This window comes from Truncatella angustata (genome assembly GCF_020726525.1).
Source record: "Truncatella angustata strain MPI-SDFR-AT-0073 chromosome Unknown BKA67scaffold_2, whole genome shotgun sequence".
NCBI lineage: Eukaryota > Fungi > Ascomycota > Sordariomycetes > Amphisphaeriales > Sporocadaceae > Truncatella > Truncatella angustata.
Window position 1 is genome coordinate 3,913,119 of NW_025763382.1, and position 18,340 is coordinate 3,931,458.

The 18,340-nt window shown below is 50.7% G+C and overlaps 8 protein-coding genes across 8 annotated transcripts; 4 read left to right on the forward strand and 4 right to left on the reverse strand.

Annotated features, from left to right (window-relative positions):
• The first annotated feature begins 1,327 nt into the window (after positions 1-1,327).
• Positions 1,328-2,394, forward strand: BKA67DRAFT_555100 (small-subunit processome). Its single transcript, XM_046102044.1, has 2 exons — positions 1,328-1,515; positions 1,584-2,394. The coding sequence occupies exons 1-2, from the start codon at positions 1,420-1,422 to the stop codon at positions 2,292-2,294; spliced, it is 807 nt and encodes a 268-aa protein (XP_045961605.1). The 5' UTR covers positions 1,328-1,419; the 3' UTR covers positions 2,295-2,394.
• BKA67DRAFT_555102 (uncharacterized protein) lies at positions 2,395-4,790 on the reverse strand. Its single transcript, XM_046102045.1, has one exon. The coding sequence runs from the start codon at positions 4,353-4,355 to the stop codon at positions 2,607-2,609; it is 1,749 nt and encodes a 582-aa protein (XP_045961606.1). The 5' UTR covers positions 4,356-4,790; the 3' UTR covers positions 2,395-2,606.
• Positions 4,791-6,781: 1,991 nt separating this feature from the next.
• Positions 6,782-8,402, forward strand: BKA67DRAFT_555106 (FAD dependent oxidoreductase-like protein). The gene is made up of 2 exons (XM_046102046.1): positions 6,782-7,747; positions 7,813-8,402. Exons 1-2 carry the CDS (start codon positions 7,099-7,101, stop codon positions 8,262-8,264), a joined length of 1,101 nt encoding a protein of 366 aa, XP_045961607.1. The 5' UTR covers positions 6,782-7,098; the 3' UTR covers positions 8,265-8,402.
• Positions 8,403-8,919: 517 nt separating this feature from the next.
• BKA67DRAFT_655648 (uncharacterized protein) lies at positions 8,920-9,576 on the forward strand (the record flags this gene model as incomplete). The annotated part of the gene is made up of 3 exons (XM_046106793.1): positions 8,920-9,131; positions 9,206-9,342; positions 9,401-9,576. The coding sequence occupies 3 exons, from the start codon at positions 8,920-8,922 to the stop codon at positions 9,574-9,576; spliced, it is 525 nt and encodes a 174-aa protein (XP_045961608.1).
• Positions 9,577-10,601: 1,025 nt separating this feature from the next.
• On the reverse strand, positions 10,602-13,128 carry BKA67DRAFT_590912 (glycoside hydrolase superfamily; the record flags this gene model as incomplete). Its single annotated transcript, XM_046104640.1, has 3 exons — positions 10,602-11,517; positions 11,573-12,765; positions 12,832-13,128. 3 exons carry the CDS (start codon positions 13,126-13,128, stop codon positions 10,602-10,604), a joined length of 2,406 nt encoding a protein of 801 aa, XP_045961609.1.
• Positions 13,129-13,511: 383 nt separating this feature from the next.
• BKA67DRAFT_187473 (arginase) lies at positions 13,512-15,389 on the forward strand. Its single transcript, XM_046095325.1, has 8 exons — positions 13,512-13,939; positions 14,004-14,100; positions 14,169-14,429; positions 14,481-14,504; positions 14,572-14,593; positions 14,652-14,694; positions 14,785-15,010; positions 15,082-15,389. The coding sequence occupies exons 1-8, from the start codon at positions 13,643-13,645 to the stop codon at positions 15,303-15,305; spliced, it is 1,194 nt and encodes a 397-aa protein (XP_045961610.1). The 5' UTR covers positions 13,512-13,642; the 3' UTR covers positions 15,306-15,389.
• A 185-nt stretch (positions 15,390-15,574) lies between these two features.
• BKA67DRAFT_655652 (uncharacterized protein) lies at positions 15,575-16,699 on the reverse strand (the record flags this gene model as incomplete). Its single annotated transcript, XM_046106794.1, has 2 exons — positions 15,575-16,269; positions 16,351-16,699. The coding sequence occupies 2 exons, from the start codon at positions 16,697-16,699 to the stop codon at positions 15,575-15,577; spliced, it is 1,044 nt and encodes a 347-aa protein (XP_045961611.1).
• A 391-nt stretch (positions 16,700-17,090) lies between these two features.
• On the reverse strand, positions 17,091-18,292 carry BKA67DRAFT_532590 (uncharacterized protein; the record flags this gene model as incomplete). The annotated part of the gene is made up of 4 exons (XM_046099556.1): positions 17,091-17,893; positions 17,954-18,154; positions 18,208-18,221; positions 18,273-18,292. The coding sequence occupies 4 exons, from the start codon at positions 18,290-18,292 to the stop codon at positions 17,091-17,093; spliced, it is 1,038 nt and encodes a 345-aa protein (XP_045961612.1).
• Between the last annotated feature and the right edge of the window lie 48 nt (positions 18,293-18,340).

Below are 18,340 nucleotides of genomic sequence, written 5' to 3' on the forward strand. Positions count from 1 at the left end.
GATGGCGTACCGACTCTCAAGTAAAGGCGTTCTCAAGGCCATGAAAATTTTGGGCCACTTGGTCACCACCAAAGTACTTATAGATTACAAACAACGTCAATATTGTGTAATTTCTTTAATATAACACCTGAAGTTTTTAAACTTGAATACCCATCTTTATCACGGAAACCATGTACCAGGGTGATCTGGACCCCCTCCAGGCTCCTCGAATGCGTCACGTCGTCTGATCTTACTGACTCCAGGTCTATTCAGAAACACAGCTCTAGAATGTCTCGTGTTCAAGATCTGCATCAATTCAGATCGAAGGCGGCCGGAATCAATACAAAGCCATGATCACACCATGTTATCATTACAGCCTATATCAGAGGGCCAAATTATCAGGTCAGTAACTGTTCGTTGGCTTCTCATACTGATTTTAACATGCATTGACCATCTTTGTTGTTAGTAGATCTTGACAATCGCACATCCTAAGGCGTTTCTACATCATCCGATAAAACACGGTATCTGGCGCACAAATAGATACAGGCCTGTCAGACATGGTGCGAGCGAGGATATGGGATGATGATGCTGCACTCGCCGCATTGGTCTTGGAAGCCGTGTTCGCCTCAGAAGGAACATATTGTCGGGTTGGCACTGCGACCTCGCTCAAAGAGGTTGAAATTGAGATCATGAGACAGTCCGACAACCAACCCGAGCATGTTCTTTTGTTGTCGTTCCATGATGGAAAGCACAGCGTACGACTTGTTTGGGCATAGCGAATTTGAGATAGCGAAGTCGATTTACTATGGCTTCCAGAACTCTGAATGATAAATGGACTCGTCTTAACCATGCTGGCAGTCATTCGTGTTTAAATTCAACTCTCATCAGTACGTGGTTTCAAATGTGAAGTTGCTCACACCACTCTTGGCCATAAATTAAAATTGGTTGACAACATGTCGCTGGGCATTGCGTCCAACCACTGACGATTTGGAAGAGAGCAGTGAGAGCACAGAAGACCTACAAGACCGTATTACTTAAAATGTTACTGTAGTTTATCATGAGTTACTGAAGAATGTAATAGACGGTTATCATCATCTCGAAATGCAAGCTCGAATATCGTGTAGTAGACGAACTTGCGCGGCTTGTCGATCCGAAGAGAGGCGTAGCTCACGGGGAATGTGTTATGTGGATTGATTGGGAAGTGGTTGGATTGACCGTGCCGGTAATTATAACCAATACTGTAACCATGTAAGGGAAGTCTGGAAAGCCCCCGCACGGACCATACCTCAGGCTAATGACATTACCCCATAAAAATATTCAGATATCCAAGTTTAAGTCTTATCGATAAGAATTCTTTTGCCTGCCAAAGCCAAAGAACGATTAAACCACCAGAGGACATTGGCCTCGTACCATAGATACCGTAACCACAAACCGCCCAAAATGTCCTCACTACGCAACGCCGTGAATCGGCGCGTCCATAGGGAGCGTGCTCAGCCCATAGAGCGCCAGCGCCTCGGCATCCTCGAAAAGGCCAAAGCAAGTCCCCCACACAGCCCCCGACTCATCATCGTACACCTTGACTAACCCGCTCCCCCGCCTGGCAGGATCGAAAACTCCGTGAAGTAGACCACAAGCGCAAGCAAAAGACCCTCAAAGCCCTGCGCGCCAAAGCCTCCGAACGCAACGATGATGAGTTCTTCTTCGGCATGTTGTCGCGGCAGGGACCGCAGGGCCGACTGTCCAAGGGAAAGCGATGGAACGGAACCGTCGACGGCGACAGAGGGAATCGCGCCATGTCCGTGGACGAGGTCAGGCTGCTCAAGACACAGGATGTTGGTTACTTGAGGACGGTGCGGAACACAGCCACGAAGGAGGTAAAACAGCTGGAGGAGAGGGTCGTCGGCATGGGCGGCAGTCTAGACGGCAAGGGACTGCCGGCAGACGACGCCGAGAGCGATGACGACTGGCTGGACGACGCACCCGTGAGTCAGAAGCCCAAGAAGATCGTCTTTGCAGAGGGTGTGGAAGAGCGGGAAGAGAGGCTGGCGGGTGACATGGAGGATCAGGAGGACGAAGCCGATGTCGACGAGGGCATGGACGGCGAAGAGAACCCCAAGAAACTGCGAGCCGAGCAGCGAGAAAGACTTCTGTTGAAGCTGCAAAGACGCCTAGCAATTGCCAAGAAGCGGCTCAAAGCCGTGTCCACGGCCGAAAACGAACTCGAGATGCAGAGAGCAAAGATGGCCAAGACACAGACTGTTGGCGGTGTCACAAAGACGGGCAAGAAGTTCAAGGTCCGCGAGAGGAAGCGTTAAAATTATCCAAAGCCATGAAATGTTTTCTATTCGCCACGAACCATAGTGAGCACCCGAGTGCTATCTACAGCAAATGATACCCATGAAAGAAAATAATTTACCTAAATATACAATCCGACTCATATTCCGCTCCATGTCACAAACACCGGACCATGTTCAAAAGGTATTGTCATATATACCAGAGGGATGCAAAAAAGTTGCCGCCTGCAAGCAACTAGGTATCCAAATCCACACTATCTTAGTGACTAGTTCCCATGTCCTCGTCCATTTACCCAGACCCTATCCATCATTATATCATTACGTCTACCCAACTCACAACTTCTCACTTGTCAGGCACTTGCTCAAGCCAGCGACGACAGCCACCAATGCCTTGAACGCGAGCGTCAGTGCCCAGATGAAGCACTTGAATGCAAACGTGATCAGCTTGATAACCGTCCTCGTCGTGCTCGGTAGCTTGTCTTTATCCTTGACCTCGAGCTGCTTGCCGAGACTGCTTGTCTGGCTCTCGAGGTCCATCTCCATTTCCTCGAGCTTGTGACGTCTCCTCTTCTTCTTGCTGTCCTTACCGCCAGTCAGCCTCGACGCAAGGCTAGTTCTGCTCTCCCGCCCGGACTCGCGCATATGCGCCGGTGGTGGAAAGTTTGGTGGTGGCTCAAATGTCTCTATGTGGTTGTTCTTCTCATCGAAGTTGGCGACGATGAGCAGAGCTGATACCGCAACGTCGAGAATATAGTGGGCTTCTATCCGGCTGGCGATGAGGGTATCGAGCTCCATCCAGCCCTCACCGGTACCATTGCGGGTCAGCTTGGCCAGGTGTTGCGGCGACTCAATGTGCTCGAGGGTGTATTCAGTCCGGCTCCAAGCTGGGTTCCGTTCGACTGTGATGCAGAAAGGAGTGGCCAAGGCTGGATGTACCAAAAAGTAGTTTTGGATGTCTTCATCCCAGACGAGGCGTGCACATTCGCGCTCCGCTGTCATGACGGCTTGAATGTCACCAGGCTTGTCGAGGGCCATCTTCGTCGCTGCGCTGGGGTAGAGGAGCGCAACAAGACCATCTTCTGGGGGTAAGCGTCTCGACTCCTCCTCGAGAGTCGTATTGATGGCCTCATGCCATGTCTTTGCTTTGTCGGGCTCCCTAAGTGCCGCCAGGATGCCTTTGGGGCTTGCATCTGCCCCGGGGTCCCGCTCTTTGAACGGCTTCGCAGGATCATGACGGCTTAGCGTAATATATGCTGAAGCGGATGTTGGAACAATGCGCATGTGGTAGAAAGGCTGCGTTTGGGAAGACAGATAGTATATCGGTGTGTCCTTCTCAGGCTCCAGTTTCAAACAGAAAGTTCTGCCATCGCTTTGCGTTGCTTTCCACCCGTTTGCCGCTTTCCAGTAGTCCCGGAGGTCGTCTGTGGTGCTTACTGGCGGGATTACGGGCGGATCTTGCTGTCTTGGTGGCCATCTCCGTCCCGACTCAGCGCTCATAGGACTCCTAACTGGACTCCTGACCGGCGGGCTTCGGCTTTCAGAGTTCTGCGGCATATGCGATTGTCTACTGATTACTTGCCGTGGTATATGGCTCGGACTCGTTTGTGTTGGATAGTAGTCCTGCTGGTTGAATGGCAATGTGTGATCATATTGTGGAAATATAGATCGAAAACCAGTTGGTTCTTCCCTGGAAGATGATTCAGGGACATCCTCAAAAGGCCTCTTTGCAATTGAGCTTCTGGATCGAGTGCTGTTTCCTCGTGCCAGGGTGGTGGCAGCAGAAAACGCCGTATCTGTTCGTTGCGGCGCATCTTCCACAGCGACAGGCTGTGCTACAGCTGGTCCCTCGACGTATTGGTCGGGCTGCGGCGACCCATCTATCACGAATAACGAGAGGTCTTCTGGCGTTCTTCTTCCATGCCGTGGGGGTGTCATTTCAAAGGATTGGCCATGTTCCTGCCCCAGAGATTCGGGCGAGGCCGCTCGAGGTCGTGGGGTCGTCTTCCTAGACGGCGGTTTCGCTGGATTCGTGGTAGGAAAGAGAGAAAACGACCCTCCGGAGGGTCCTGCGGTTGGCGACATGCTGCCTGATGTCTTGACTTCGATATCACCCCAAATGCTTTGGCCTTGCTTTGAACCGGCTTGCGTAGAAGTCACTACTTTCTAGTTGTATAGACGAGTGATTTCGTTGCAATTCGTAGATTGACCTCTTACCAAAACATGCCACCGCGACTCAATTGAAAGATTACAAAATACAAGCGGAGGAACTACAGATCCTCGACGCACGATGGAAAGACCGTAGACAACTTGCTACAAGTCAAACCAGCAAATGGACAGAACTGAAGGAGAAAACTTCGTTCGGCACTTCAGCGACGAGGGGTCGGTGGAGCGTACAAAGAATTGTATATACATTCCCACATTATAACATTACCTTACCACAGACGCCGAGAGAGATGCTGAACCCCAACCCAGCCCTGCATCACCGGCGGCGCTGAGTGGCCCATTCTTCAGTCGCATTTCGCGGACCTGATATGTAGGCCAACGACTGCGCGCTCAACGCAGACATGTGGTTGGTGGGGGTTGCTGGTCCTCTCAACCGCCTGCAAGTGCCTGCATGTGTAGTTCGACACGCGGGACCCCATCTGTCATATCAGGAAGTGGAAGCAAACAACTCTTATTCGCTGCCATGACGAAAATAGAATAACGCGATTTCCGCTATTGACATGGGTGTCACTTCTGCTGGATGTGTGTGGAGGGCGCGTAGAAGTGCTGTGATGTTGTCGCTGATTCGCCCGACTACTAAGGCGACTGCAGGCGGTGGTTGGCGGGCGAGACCAATACCCCTGTCCATTGGATATTCCCGGCGGCAATCATGATTTTGGTGGGACGAAGTTGTCGAAATCCCTTTTGGCGTCTTCACCGTCTTCTTGCATTTTTCCACATTTGAAGCTTGAAAAATGGAGTAAAGCCCGGCAATGGTAATCTTCATTTCCAAGACTATTAACTAGTGTGAAGTTAAGCGTGAGCGCCTTGTGGACCGGCGAGATGAGGTCTGTGAACAGCCGACCAACGCGCCTATTGAGCTTGGCTAATGTAGTCGCACGTTCTGGCCAAGTGAAAGATGCATACCTGGGGTTGAGCATCTGCCCCAGCCTACTATGCTGGATCTACAGACCGTCTACATTTTTATACTTATGTATTACTAACCTCGCACAACTTATATGTGATGCTTCGTGGATGGCATTCATTAGTTACTGTGCAATTCAAATTTGAACTGGTCCACCTATTACGTTTCTACCGGGGCACTGAAATTATATATTCAACAATAAGTAGTAAGGCTTTCGCCACAGGACTACTGACTTGGTTTGCTAATAAAGCAGATGTAAACCATGGTCGAGATTCACACCGAGAGGACTATTCGGAACATGACGCCTGATCTTGCAGATTTGTTGCGGTTGCCAGAAACACAAAAAATGTATATATATAATTTGGAGTTCGTCTCAGCATGTTGCCCAATTTTACTGTTAGGAAGAGCTACTACTGGCTCGAAAAACTGCTGGTCATACCATCAGATGCAACAGTATCAATCGGAAATCCGTGTGAATCACGAACCTCCAGGTTAAACCAGAGATTAAAAAACCCGCAGACAACATCATTACAAACACACCAAATACATAACCACACTGACTAAGACAAATATAAAGGAGGGTTGCTTGAGGCTGGAAAGACTTCGATTTAACAAGCATTACCTACCAATATCATAAAACCCCACAAAACAAGCACATCTCACACTATCACGACAACCAGATAACCATAGTACTCTCCAGAAAGCCTTGGAAATGTGGATTTCGATCATCATCGCTTTTGCGATCTGCCCATACACTATAGCCGCACATCCTTACCTTGCTCACCCTCCCAAGGTAGACATGTTTGTCAACCACACGACCAATGCTCCGGACAAGCGAGAAGTAAGCAACGATTGGGACTGGAATTTCATGGTATTCCGTGACACACTGTGTACCGGTCAATATTTGACGATCACTGGAAAGGCACCGCAGACGGGCTGCGAACTCATCAGTCTTAACTTTATGATATCAGTAAGAAAGAGTGGTAGTATTGTGCCGGGGAAGACGGTCAATTTCTATGCTGATGAGGAATGCATTGAACCTCCCAGTTTTCACATCAACAACAATAGTCTCGCCAACTGTGTGGGGGGGCTGAATATCGTGGCATACAAAGTCGTGAATGGTCAATAAGCTTTGCTACTGTCGCAAAGGCAGGAAGCATTGGCTCGGCGGGATGATCCAAAGATCAAGGGCTACGTATGTTACACTGTTCGATACACTTGCAGACGGTAATCACATGAGAGACATAATATTTTATAGTCCATAATTGTGGGTATCTTACAAATATGTCGAAGTTTCCTGTTGAGAGTTGAGCATTGACATGGTTCTTAAATGTGAGAACACTACAAAAATGATAAAATTGCGCAATTCAAATCACATGCTAACAAAGAACCCCGACGTTATGAAATGATGGTATAAACCACAATACCTAAGAACATGATCATCACAACAGCAAGCTGTTTTTGCATGATGATAAACAATCTGCATGGGTAGTAATGCAATAACATAACTGCCCCACCCCCAAACTCCGATGGCCGGTGCTTATGCTATGCGGCATCACAACGGCCATTATCGCGTCACTCAGTATTCGGGAATACTGAGTGTGAAAATTACAGTCATCCAAATAATTTTTGAGTTGCAAAACATTGTGAACCAGAATTTTAGGATGGTGCAGATTGTTGTCATCGGGTAACTTTTACATGATCTGGAAACAGTGCTTCAAGACTAATCTGCGTCACAGAGCCGGAGTCATCGGTCTCAGCGTTGCGCTGAGGCTGCAAGAGGACGGCCAACAGGTTACAATCGTTGCTCGTGATCTCCCAGGCCCCTTCGAGACCATTGATCCCCGGCTACAGATTAATTATACCTCACCATGGGGAGGTGCGCACAATCGTTGGGTGCCGCCAACAAATCTAGTGGAACAACGTGAACACCAAATGGCGCTGCATACATTCGAGAAGATGTTGAAGCTTCAAGGAAATAATTCGGAAGCTGGTATCACCTTGATGCCCGGCATCGAGTATCTTGAGGCCCCTAGTCAGGCATATCAGGCACTCACGGAAGCTAAGGCAAGCACCATGGGATTGGCTGGGTTTCGTTTGCTCAAACCAGAAGAGTTTCCCGATTCCAGAGTAAAATTGGGATTCACATATGATACTTGGTGTGTAAATCCCATGGTATATTGTAGCTTCCTTCTGCGAAGGTTTGGTTTTCGTGGAGGCAAGGTGCTGAAGCAAGAAATCCGAGACCCCGCAGAGGTCTTCACCATGAAGGAAGTCGCAAAAGTGGACTTTGTCGTGAACTGCTCCGGCGCTGGCTTCAACGACGGCAACATGATTGTTACAAGAGGTGAGTAGCTGCTTCTGCTGGCCGAGGCCATGTGCTCGCTACGATGATGGTACTGAAACTCTTAGGACAAACATGCTTGGTTGCTAACTCATGCCCTGCGACGGTCACGCGCCAAAATGCTGATGGATCCTGGACTTTTTCTGTACCTCGAAATTTCGAGGGAGGCACAATCATTGGGGGCACGAAAGAACCTGACAATTGGGACCCAGAACCATCGTCACAGGTGAGGGAAACCCTCCTGAGGAAATTCGCGGCGACGTATCCTGCAATCCTTGGAACGGAAGGCAAAATGACGGTTATTAAAGACATTGTGGGAAGGCGTCCTACTCGGAAAGGTGGTCTACGATTGGAGACAGAAAAATTGCACAATGGAAAGCGTGTCATTCATGCTTATGGACTAGGGGGAAGAGGCTACGAACTCAGCTGGGGTGTCGCTGAGGGGGTTGCAGACTTACTTGCTAAGGAGCTGCACTCTACATCAAACCCTCAGGAGGCTTTCGTCAAAGCAAATCTCTGAGGCGCACCTTTTGGTTGCCAATGATTCGATCTCGCGATCTCTCCGTATGGTAAAGATAAAGTCAAAAATCGTATTACTAGCCGACTCCATCCATATTAAAGACTTATGCTCGCATTAAGCTTAGGCTTGCATGTCATTGTCCTGTCCTCTTTAGTTGTGTGATGTTCACATACAAAATACAATGGCGATAATCCATTAGAAGTATCCATTGTGGCTCTTGTCGAGAAGGACACTCCAGAAGAGAATGACTGAATGGCGGCTTTTAACATTGCAAGCAAGTAGGTGAAGTGCGTTCCAGACTAGTTAGTATAGTTAATCTAATCATCAGGAACCATAGCGAAACCAGGAAGGTACGAATGGGGAGTGTGCATGTTTTATGTACGCCTAACAATAACATCCCACAGTAGTAAAATGTATGCACCTTCGTGGTTTCCCTCTGCAGTTGCTCTATCGAAACCCAATAAGTCACAGCTCGATGCCAAAGCACTTCAAGTTCTGATCTACGGTTTTCTCTTCTTCAACCAACTGCTCACCACAACACTCCACACCACACTCGTAGCACTTGCGCAATAACTTCCAAGCCGCTCGCTCTCTTCATCGTCCCACCATCCCCGATCGTCCCAGCGTACCATCCTTCTTCTCCGCAAAGCCCAAGATGAAGATGCTCTTCAGCCTCACTTTCGCCATTGTTGCTGCAACGGGCATTTTGGCTAGCCCGTACCTGGAGTTCTGCAGCCTCCTGGACATTCAGAATGTCGGAGCTCAGGGTGTCGTCATCCAAGCCTCTTGCAATGGCCGCTGTGAACAGCTGAACATTGTTCCGTGCTTTGCCAACTCCTACGGCACTGTACTCCCTGCTGGTCTTACGTATGGCTTCCTTTGTCATGCATTCTAAACCTCGGACGATCCAATGGTACTGACATGGTGCCTCGGCTCCATAGTAACGGCAACTTCAACACAACTTGCAGAGACTGCGTTCTAGGTCTCACCAAGAATGACACTGAAACCTACGGGTATGCATCATGCATTTGTGCGAGCGGTGCACCCGACGTTGTCGTCAACACCACTTTCAATACCGGTGATTATCGAATCCCGAAACGGCTAGGCAAATGAAAATCTACTAATTGTTTCTTAAGCTGATGCGATTCGATACGAGACCACTCTTGGAATGGCCTGCCCCTACGGCAACAACTCTGCCATCCGATCCGTGCAGTGCGGCACTACGGCCCTCAAACACTCATCCATTCTCTTCAACAAGCGAGATCGAAAGGTTCGCCGATCAATGAGGAGTGTTCAGTTGTGGAAGCCTTAGACGGGTCCCGCAGGTTTGAACGGATCCAAGAACAGAACAATAATATCATATCATTGATAAAAGGGCGTTTGGAAGGAAACTCTTACAATTTTTGGAATCTTGGTTGTGTGCAGAGCAGACTTATTGCTGCCATAATAGCATTGACTTGAAGCTGGAATGTTCTGATGAGAAGGGAATCGGAGGTACTCATCCTGTCGCGTATGTACCTTGGGATGTATCTATCAAATGCCGGTGTTTGTAGCAAACGGTACCCGGTTGTAATATTAACAAAATCCACGTATAACACCTATGCATGGACCGCTCTTTCTGAAGAAAGCCTATCGGTGATGAATTATAGCAGAATACCGCTCCTAAACCAGGCTATCAAGCAATGGGTGCCCCCAAAGTCTGGACCATAGAGCCTGAAAGCTTACAGCAAAAACGACCTGTAGCACCCGGGGAACATTTCTCGTGGGGCTTGTCCGAGAGAACGCGATTATACTAGACCTCACGCTATCGTCAAAATGTTTTTGGTTGGTAGACAAAGGCACGCGGTATCATTCAGGGAAAAAAATCAGATTTGCGAGATAAAAGCCATCTCGATCAGTACTGGCTGAACGAATGATCAACGGATGAGCGAGTGCCAATGGAGTTAGATGTGTTCCTTTGAAGCTAGGAATTCGATCCGAAGAGTCAAGCCTCCCCATATTGCCGCATATCATGTTATGTCATATCTTTGATCCGTTCATTCGGGGGCATGAATTGGATATCCCACTAAGTACCTATTTATGTAGCTGCCAGCCGAGTTATGATAAACTAATAGGCCACATTTTCAGCAATGCATCTTGTTTGCCAACGTAGCGAAGACTGAATAAGAGCTGGATGGCAAAAGAATAAGAACAGTGTGATTGAAGGGTCACTGTCCTATATCCAGCTCAGGGCCCATATATCAACAATGCTTCAGCTGCTTCTCAGTGTTACACTACTGTATATGTCGCATTGATCCATGATTCACTAGTGGTATTATATTACAGGGTGTTATGATGTTAATCAATAACGCCGACAGGCAGTATGGACACATAATCTAACGGTGCGGGCTCCGCCCCGTCGGGAGTCCCTTCAATTGTCAGTTCATCTCCATTGTTTATGTGGATACCTTTGAAATAGATGCGTGTTGCCGAGTGGCCGTTCAACTGAGATGAGAAGGTATTGCCGAGTTTGTCTTCAAGATCGCCCACCCAGCTTCCCAGGAGCTTGTCGTTGAGAGAGATCTCATAGCTGGCGCAGCCTCCAATCACATCGTAGTAATTGACCGCTATATCGTATACACCAGACGGAACATCTAAAGTGGTGGTCGCCGTTCCGGCTGTATCATTGGAAGACGTCCGGATTGCCTTTGTATTCGACGCTGTCTCAAACGGCGACACGAAAACGACTTGGTACCCACTGAAGTCCATATCCTCAGCTTCAATACGCCACTGATGATTGCCCACACGCCCATTCTCGTCTGGTATCGATGATTTGTTCCGATAAAAATCATTAATAGCGTCCCGCCAGACAATCACATGGCCTGTCTGGTACTCCAAGCGGAATGCAACCTCACCAAAGCGCTGCTCGTCGATCAGACCTTTGAGGGACGCCCACTGACTTGTGAATGCCTGCACTTTCTCCGCGCCAGCATAATGTGCGTCATAGAAGTGTTGTATGACCGTCTTGCCGGACTTGAGGCGTTGAGTGTATGGCACATGATGAAACCAGAGGAGCAGCTCGTCTGGTGTGGTTTTGATCTGCTCATATTTTGCGGCTATCTCCGGCGGATACTGACCGGAGAAGCTGGTACCATTCCAGACGGTTCGGTCCATTCCTATGGTAGTTGCATCCGCTCGCGTCCACTGGCCCCAGCCGTTGTCGTCCTGCGAAGCAGGGTTGGGGCCATAGTGAGGACCAGTTATGTCCGTGAGTCTGGATGCCAAGGTTACCTGTGTAGTTCTCATATGCCGGCCAAGACGCCATGGACATTTCAGTGACTGTATCGACGACTTCTTTGTTGAGGCCAAACGTCAGACGGGTCCATTCCTGCACGATATCGACTTCATTTTCCTGTGGGTTCCATGCTAGTCGGCCAAACGCGTAGAAATTCGACATAGCAAGATGATGACCAAGCCACGTGGTATTTGTCCCTACGTTGATCACGGCGGAATAGCCATTAAGAGTCCTGTTAAATCTCTTTCCAGACAATGTATCTCGACCAATCACCGATGTCTCGTTTTCGACCCGCAGATCATAATCTAGTATTGTTTTCCACAGTGGTGGTAAGTAGACAAGATGGTTTTGCTGGCCCACATATTCTTGCGTAACTTGTAATTCGATAGCGATATTGCTTTCTAACAGATTTGCGAACAGTGGTGAAGGCGGCTCGCGAACCTGGAAGTCGATGGGGCCATATTTGATCTGTATGACCACATTGTCGTCAAATTGACCATCTAGGTGCTTGAAGAAATCCACGGCAGCGTTGGGACGATCGTTCTTCCAATTTGTCTCGTTTAGGTGATGGTCGTAAACGAAAGCACGGAACATCACCACTCCGTTACCATGTGGCTGCAATGCTTTTGCGAACAAATTCGCCCCGTCGGCCAATGTGCGGTTGTATGTGAGAGGTCCGGGCTGGTCTTCCGAGTTGGCTTTCACGAGGAAGCCGGCCAAGTCGAAGACATGTTGGTACAATTCTGCGGTCTTGTCGGTCCAGAAATCGATGACGGAAGCGTCGAGCGGATCTGAGGTGGACAAATTACCGTTGTTCCTCGGCGCATCAAAATCCAGTGAGATCGCCAATCGAACCCCCCATGGCCTCATAGCATCAGCTATCCGGCCTAGACCCTCAATGTTTGATGAATTCAGGAGGGGGATATTCGCAGCCAACGCTGCATTTACGTTGTTTACCACTACTCCGTTGATACCAACTGATGCCAACAGACGGGCATATTGTGCGACTCGGGTCAGGTTACCAAGAATTCCGCCATTCTTGAAAAATATCGACGGTCCCGCATAGCCTCTTTCTATGCTGCCGTCGAGGTTGTCCCATTGATTCGCCCATTGGATCGGGGCACTGGGATTGCTGGAATAGGCCACCTCTGAAAAGTTCCCTTGAGCCAGCATTGACAAGTATTTGAAGGCTCCGTACAGAGCACTTCGTTCATTGTAGCCAATGATCTAGACCTTGGAGCCTGTGGTGTTGAGATAGTAACCATCTCCTCCCAGTTCCAGGATTTCCGGCACCTGAGCTGCAGTTGCTCTAAGTAAATCAAGAGTCCCAACTACGATGCTGGATTGTTGGCTACTGAAATGCGAACTAACTTCGAGCTTCTCGCCCGAAAGACCTTCGACGCCCTTTTGCAGCTCTTGCCCAGCCGTAAACAAGAGACTGGCACTGGAGTCATTCAGTGCAACAATTGTGGATGGGATCCTGGCATGCTCCAGCACATGGTCTGGAAGTCTTGCATATCGCAGCCATCCGTCAAGCCCATTTTCCGCGCTGACGAGGCCGAAGAAGCCAAATACTTGAATTGCCCGCATCTTGCCGTACTGCAATTCAAGATCGTTGCTTCGACAACGCCATCATGCCAATTGTATCAACCCTCGTAAGCATTATATTTGTGGCCTAGGACCCTACTCTGCAGTGATGCGTTCATAGTGGTGAGGTAGTTACATTTGGGCTAAATTGACCTGAGGAGAGACTCAGTATGCACTCGGATATGCACATCCTTCTGATATTAATCGGCGACAGCAGCCTTGATCCGCATGGGGAAACATGGCTTTCGCTCCCCCCCCCCCGCATTCGATCAGTATACTCAACCCCTTGCTAGTTCATAACGTTAGACTAGCGCTCATTGGAACCCTTGCATAGGGTATTAAGGTGCTCCATAGGTATCACGATAAGCAGCACCCTTGCAAAGGCTCGACCTCCGAATTGCAGATTTACGGCCGAAAGGTATCTCTGAACTTGGCTGCCCATACTCCGTCCGCTAACACCTTCATGTTCAACGTTTGCTAAGACGGACTCGAGACACTCGAGACAGCGGCTTCAATCATGCGCTATTATACTCTCTTCAGATCCTACTTTCTTCCAGCGTCACTGGTACTGCTCGGATCACGCGTCTTGCCGATATCTACAGCGTTGGCTTGGGAGTTTCCACAGCCACCGGCATTCCATACCGAACAGATCCCACTACACTCGGGTCCCCACAGCGATGTTGATATCATCAGCGGCAGCCAGTTCAGCGGGCTGAAGACGTATGCGAATCTACCGTACTTGAACTGCCTCTCAGACGAGGAGGCCAATGACAAACCCTATGACATCGCTGTCCTGGGCGCGCCCTTTGACACCGTGCGTGGGCAACGCCGCAGCTTATCCAGGTCCAAATGATTGACTGACTGACAATGCTGCCCAGGGTGTCACGGCACGTCCCGGTGCTCGCTACGGGCCGACCGGTATCCGTACCGGAAGTCAAAGGATCGCGGCCTCGGCCTCGTGGAGTGTATATACTGGTCTGGACCTCTTCTCCCAGTTTTCACATCGTCACATGCTCCTTTACGCTACTGACGCTACATCCCAGGCAAGAACCCTCTGAAGTCATGGGCCGTCGTTACGGACTGTGGCAACGTGCCGCTCACCTGGCTAGATAACAACTATGCCCTCAAACAACTAGACAAGGCGCATAGGGTTGTTTCGGGACGCAGATCTGCTAATGTGAGCCACTCCGTGACGCCTAGAATCCTCACGCTGGGCGGCGACCACACGACGACATTATCAGCGCTGCGGTCTGTCAAGGAGAGATGGGGACAGGTAGCCGTCGTACATTTCGATAGCCACATTGGTGAGCCGTGACATATGAGCTCATCAGAGCGGGACGTTGACCGAAGTTTAGATACTTGGGATCCAAAAGTGCTCGGTAAGGCCAAGAAGCTACCAGTGCTGATATCTTGATGCGGAATCATGCTGACCCACGAATATCTCAGGGGGTGGAATCTCGGACTACGCGTAAGCTCTTCGTTCTCCTCGAAGCTCATCCGCACCCCATGCTCACCTCCCTGCTCAGCGGTCTCAACCATGGCACGTTCCTCCACATCGCGCACGAAGAGGTAAGGACTTGAACGCGCGCTGCTAGCAAACAAACCTCGACCCCGACACGCACGGGTCTGCATCGGTGCGCATGCTCACAGACGTTCAAGGGTCTGATAACGAACACCTCTGTCCACGCGGGCATCCGCGCGCCGCTGGCGCGACGCAAAGGCGACATGCGCAACGACCTGCGTTGCGGCTTCCACGCCATAACCGCGCGCGACTTGGATCTCGTGGGTGCGTCAGGCATCATCTCGCGGATCAAGGAGCGCGTGGGAGACGCCAAGATATACATCAGCGTGGACATCGACGTGCTGGACCCTGCATTTGCTCCTGGCAAGTCACCGTTCTCTGGACCTGTTTCACTCACACCCGGCCTTGCTGGATTTTAGCTGACTCGCAAATAGCCACCGGGACGGCCGAGCCTGGCGGGTGGACAAGCAGGGAGCTACTCACGATCCTGGACGGACTGAGCGGAGTCAGAGTCGTTGGGGCTGACGTGGTCGAAGTGGCACCGGTCTATGATAATGCAGGTGAGACAACGGTGCTGGTTGCAGCAGAGATTGGGAAGTCATTGTTGGGTCTCATGGTAGATCAACCTGTCAAATCATTGACCGACGAGAAGGATTAATTCCTCGATATGGATAGAAAATCAAAATGCAAGTAGATTGGAAATACGTGGATGTCTATAGGGTGATGCTCTCGAGGAGAATACAAGAGCATGATGCAGCAAACGTATACCATGAATCTCCCGACAAACATGACTAAATAGACCTGCTCCCTCCATCCCATCGTATTATGACGCGTCTAAATGCAGCTGACGCTGAAGGGAGCGTTTCATATGCGCGACACTCTCCGTCTCTTTTGTTGATACACAGGAGCATTGCATGGCATGGCTCCTTACACTCTGTCCAGCTTGCGGCGCTCGGTACGGGTGCGCTTCATCAACTTCTTGTACTTCTTCTTCTTCATCTTGAGCTTTCTTTGTCTCTTGACGCTGATGGCAACCATCTGATCGGCTTGTCCACGGACCTCCTCGCGGCGCAGCTGGCGCAGAGCCATGCGCTCGAGGAAAGTCTTTGGAACAGTGTCATTCTCAACCAGGGTAGGGCTGTGAGCGACTATCCTGACCTCGCCGTTAGCCTCGGTCGTCTCCTCCAAAGTGAAGATGGCCTTGTAGACGCGGGTCGTTGGTTGGGCGTCAAGGGCCTCTTGGGCGCCGGTTTCGGCAGGGGCTGCCGATTGCGGTTGGGGCAGAGGAGGGGGGCGGAAGGGGAGGAACTGTCCAGACATGGCGTTGAGCTGAATCTGGATGCCAGCTTCGGAGCCGTTCGGACGTCTGACCTCAATCTTCTGCATGTGGTCGGCGGATTGCTCTGCGGCCATGGCGTCCTGGTGGGCCATGGACAGGCCCTGCATGGGCTGCTCGAGGTCGTCTACGGTTCTCGAGAGGGTGGACATGACATCGCTGAACTTTGGGTTTTTACTCCGCGCCACGAAGATCTGTGCAAAATCGTCGTTGCTCACGGTCCTGGGAAAGCCCTGGGTTATGGATATGGGCCGGTGAAGGGAGAAGAAGGTAGACAAGGCGAGAGCTGGGGGGGCCAGGGCACGTTAGTTCTGCTTCTGCTTCTGCTTCTGTATTACTCTGGCCTTGTATAGCCATACTGACGCACCTTCTTGTGGCACATGGTGAGTGCTGGGCACACTTGGCAGCTTGCCGAGGGCATCTGTGCTATCTTTGGCCTTGCGCTTGCGCTTCTCTCCAGCGGGCTTCTCGGCGGAGGACTTGGAGGACTGCGCGGGCGACGCCGTCATCTGGCCAGCGGGCAGCCCCTTGGAGGAGTCGTTCGGACTCGAGGGTTTCGAGGACGAGTATCGCCGCCGTTGCTGGCTTCTGGGGTTGTATGAGAAGGAGGCCGAGGCGGTGGCGGCAGTTGTCGCTCGGGCTGCTGTCGGCGCAAAGTTGGAAAGGATCGCTGCCGGTGGTGCAGCGACCACTCGCCGCACCGATGAGGGCAGCATTTTTGCCAGGTGCGTAGAGGGGCTTTGGGTTATGGGTGGTGAGGTGGTGAGGTGGAGATTGGGAGACCGTCAAAAGGATGCCGCGAAAGCTTTCCAGGAAGGCTCTCACATGAGATGATAGCCAAATGACCAAGTTTAGGGTCGGATTTGCACCCGGCCCGGCGTCAGTTGCCCGACCTTCCGATCTTGCCCGCTAACCCACTGATGGCGTCTAGTGCCCACCACCCCTGATGTTGGTGGCTGTAGTCGGGCGGTTTTGGTCTGTGAATGACTGGTCTCTATTGTGCATCTACAGGACTCATTTGCATAGGAGAGGTTACTCGCCAGAAGGCCAGCCTCACGAGCTTGACTTATATGTCTTTTGTATTTATTTTATTTCCAACCTTTACCATCACTTACTCTTCAACTTCTGGGACTCAATATCAATCGTCTCGGGGATTGTCTCCCTCAAACTTTTCCCCTCGGGCTCCCAGCCAAGATACTTCCTCGCCCTCGCAGCAATACCATGCGAGTGCAGCTCCCAGCTAGGATGGCCAACCTCCTTTTCAGTAACCTCGCGGACATGCGGCTTACTATCATCCTCGAGAAGCCCCTTCTTCTCGGCCGCGGCCGCAATGAAGCGCGCGATGTCTGACCACACATGTGCACCGCCTTCGAGGAAGTAGTAGGCGTGTTCGCCGAAGATCTCCGGGTTTGTGTTCTTGGTGGAATCCAGAGCTGCCTCGACAGCGAGCACGAAGAACGTGCCCAGGTCGCGGACGTGTACATGGTCCCAGGCGGCGGTTCCCGGGGGAAGTATCGGCGCGTAGCCCTCACGTAGAGTGAACCGCGTCAAGCCTGGGACTTGCATACTGCCTTGGTTGACCGGACCGCGTCCCTGGCCGTAGATGGTAGGTGGGCAGACGATGAGAGTTTTCACACTTCCGGACGATGTCTTGTTGGTCGCGAGGACGAATTTGTCAATCGGTCGATGTGGACATTTGTCTGGCAGCTCCTCGGTAATGAGCACCACGTCATCTATGTCATGTACCGTGTCTCTGCGGAACTTGACGTCTTCAAACTTGTCGAGGCCCGCGATGAGCATGGTCCCCGACACATGGATCCAGTACCCAGGCTTCTCTGCCGAATGACTGCTTGCAAGTCCTTTGGCGATAGCACGAGCTGATGGCTCGTCGTCGGCGGAATCCGCCGTGTCTGCCTATACGTCAGTATCCGCGATGCTAAGTCGAGAGCATATGTGACAAGTGCACGTACGAACAACGATGTCCGCTGCCGCCGCAACCTTTTCAATCACATCCTCGGAATCCAGACTTCCATACACCAGCTTGATGTTCTCTCGCGGTGGGTACCTTTCTAGGAACAGTTTGCCTCTGGACTCATTACGCAAAAGCAGCGTGTACTCAAAGTCTGGATGCTTTTCGTAGAGTTGGTAGAAGGCTTCGCCTCCCACGAAACCTGATTTCATGTCAGACAGGCTGGATGATTCAACACACCATGGATTTACGTACCTGTAACGCCCGTCCTGACAATACGTCAGCTTTAGAATTCAGAGAAAGATAGGGTAAGTACTTACAGAAAAATCTTTGGCGCCATGGTGAATTTTGCGCCACGATGCCTAAATACTTAGAAATGTGCTTTACT

Coding starts and splice junctions, on each gene's coding strand:
- BKA67DRAFT_555106 (XM_046102046.1), top strand. CDS start 7,099: ATGATCTGGAAACAGTGCTTCAAGACTAATCTGCGTCACAGAGCCGGA. Junction 7,748..7,812: donor CAACATGATTGTTACAAGAG/GTGAGTAGCTGC, acceptor TGAAACTCTTAG/GACAAACATGCTTGGTTGCT.
- BKA67DRAFT_555102 (XM_046102045.1), bottom strand. CDS start 4,355: ATGTCGCCAACCGCAGGACCCTCCGGAGGGTCGTTTTCTCTCTTTCCT.
- BKA67DRAFT_187473 (XM_046095325.1), top strand. CDS start 13,643: ATGCGCTATTATACTCTCTTCAGATCCTACTTTCTTCCAGCGTCACTG. Junction 14,101..14,168: donor CTCGTGGAGTGTATATACTG/GTCTGGACCTCT, acceptor GCTACATCCCAG/GCAAGAACCCTCTGAAGTCA. Junction 15,011..15,081: donor GGACCCTGCATTTGCTCCTG/GCAAGTCACCGT, acceptor ACTCGCAAATAG/CCACCGGGACGGCCGAGCCT.
- BKA67DRAFT_555100 (XM_046102044.1), top strand. CDS start 1,420: ATGTCCTCACTACGCAACGCCGTGAATCGGCGCGTCCATAGGGAGCGT. Junction 1,516..1,583: donor GCATCCTCGAAAAGGCCAAA/GCAAGTCCCCCA, acceptor CCCGCCTGGCAG/GATCGAAAACTCCGTGAAGT.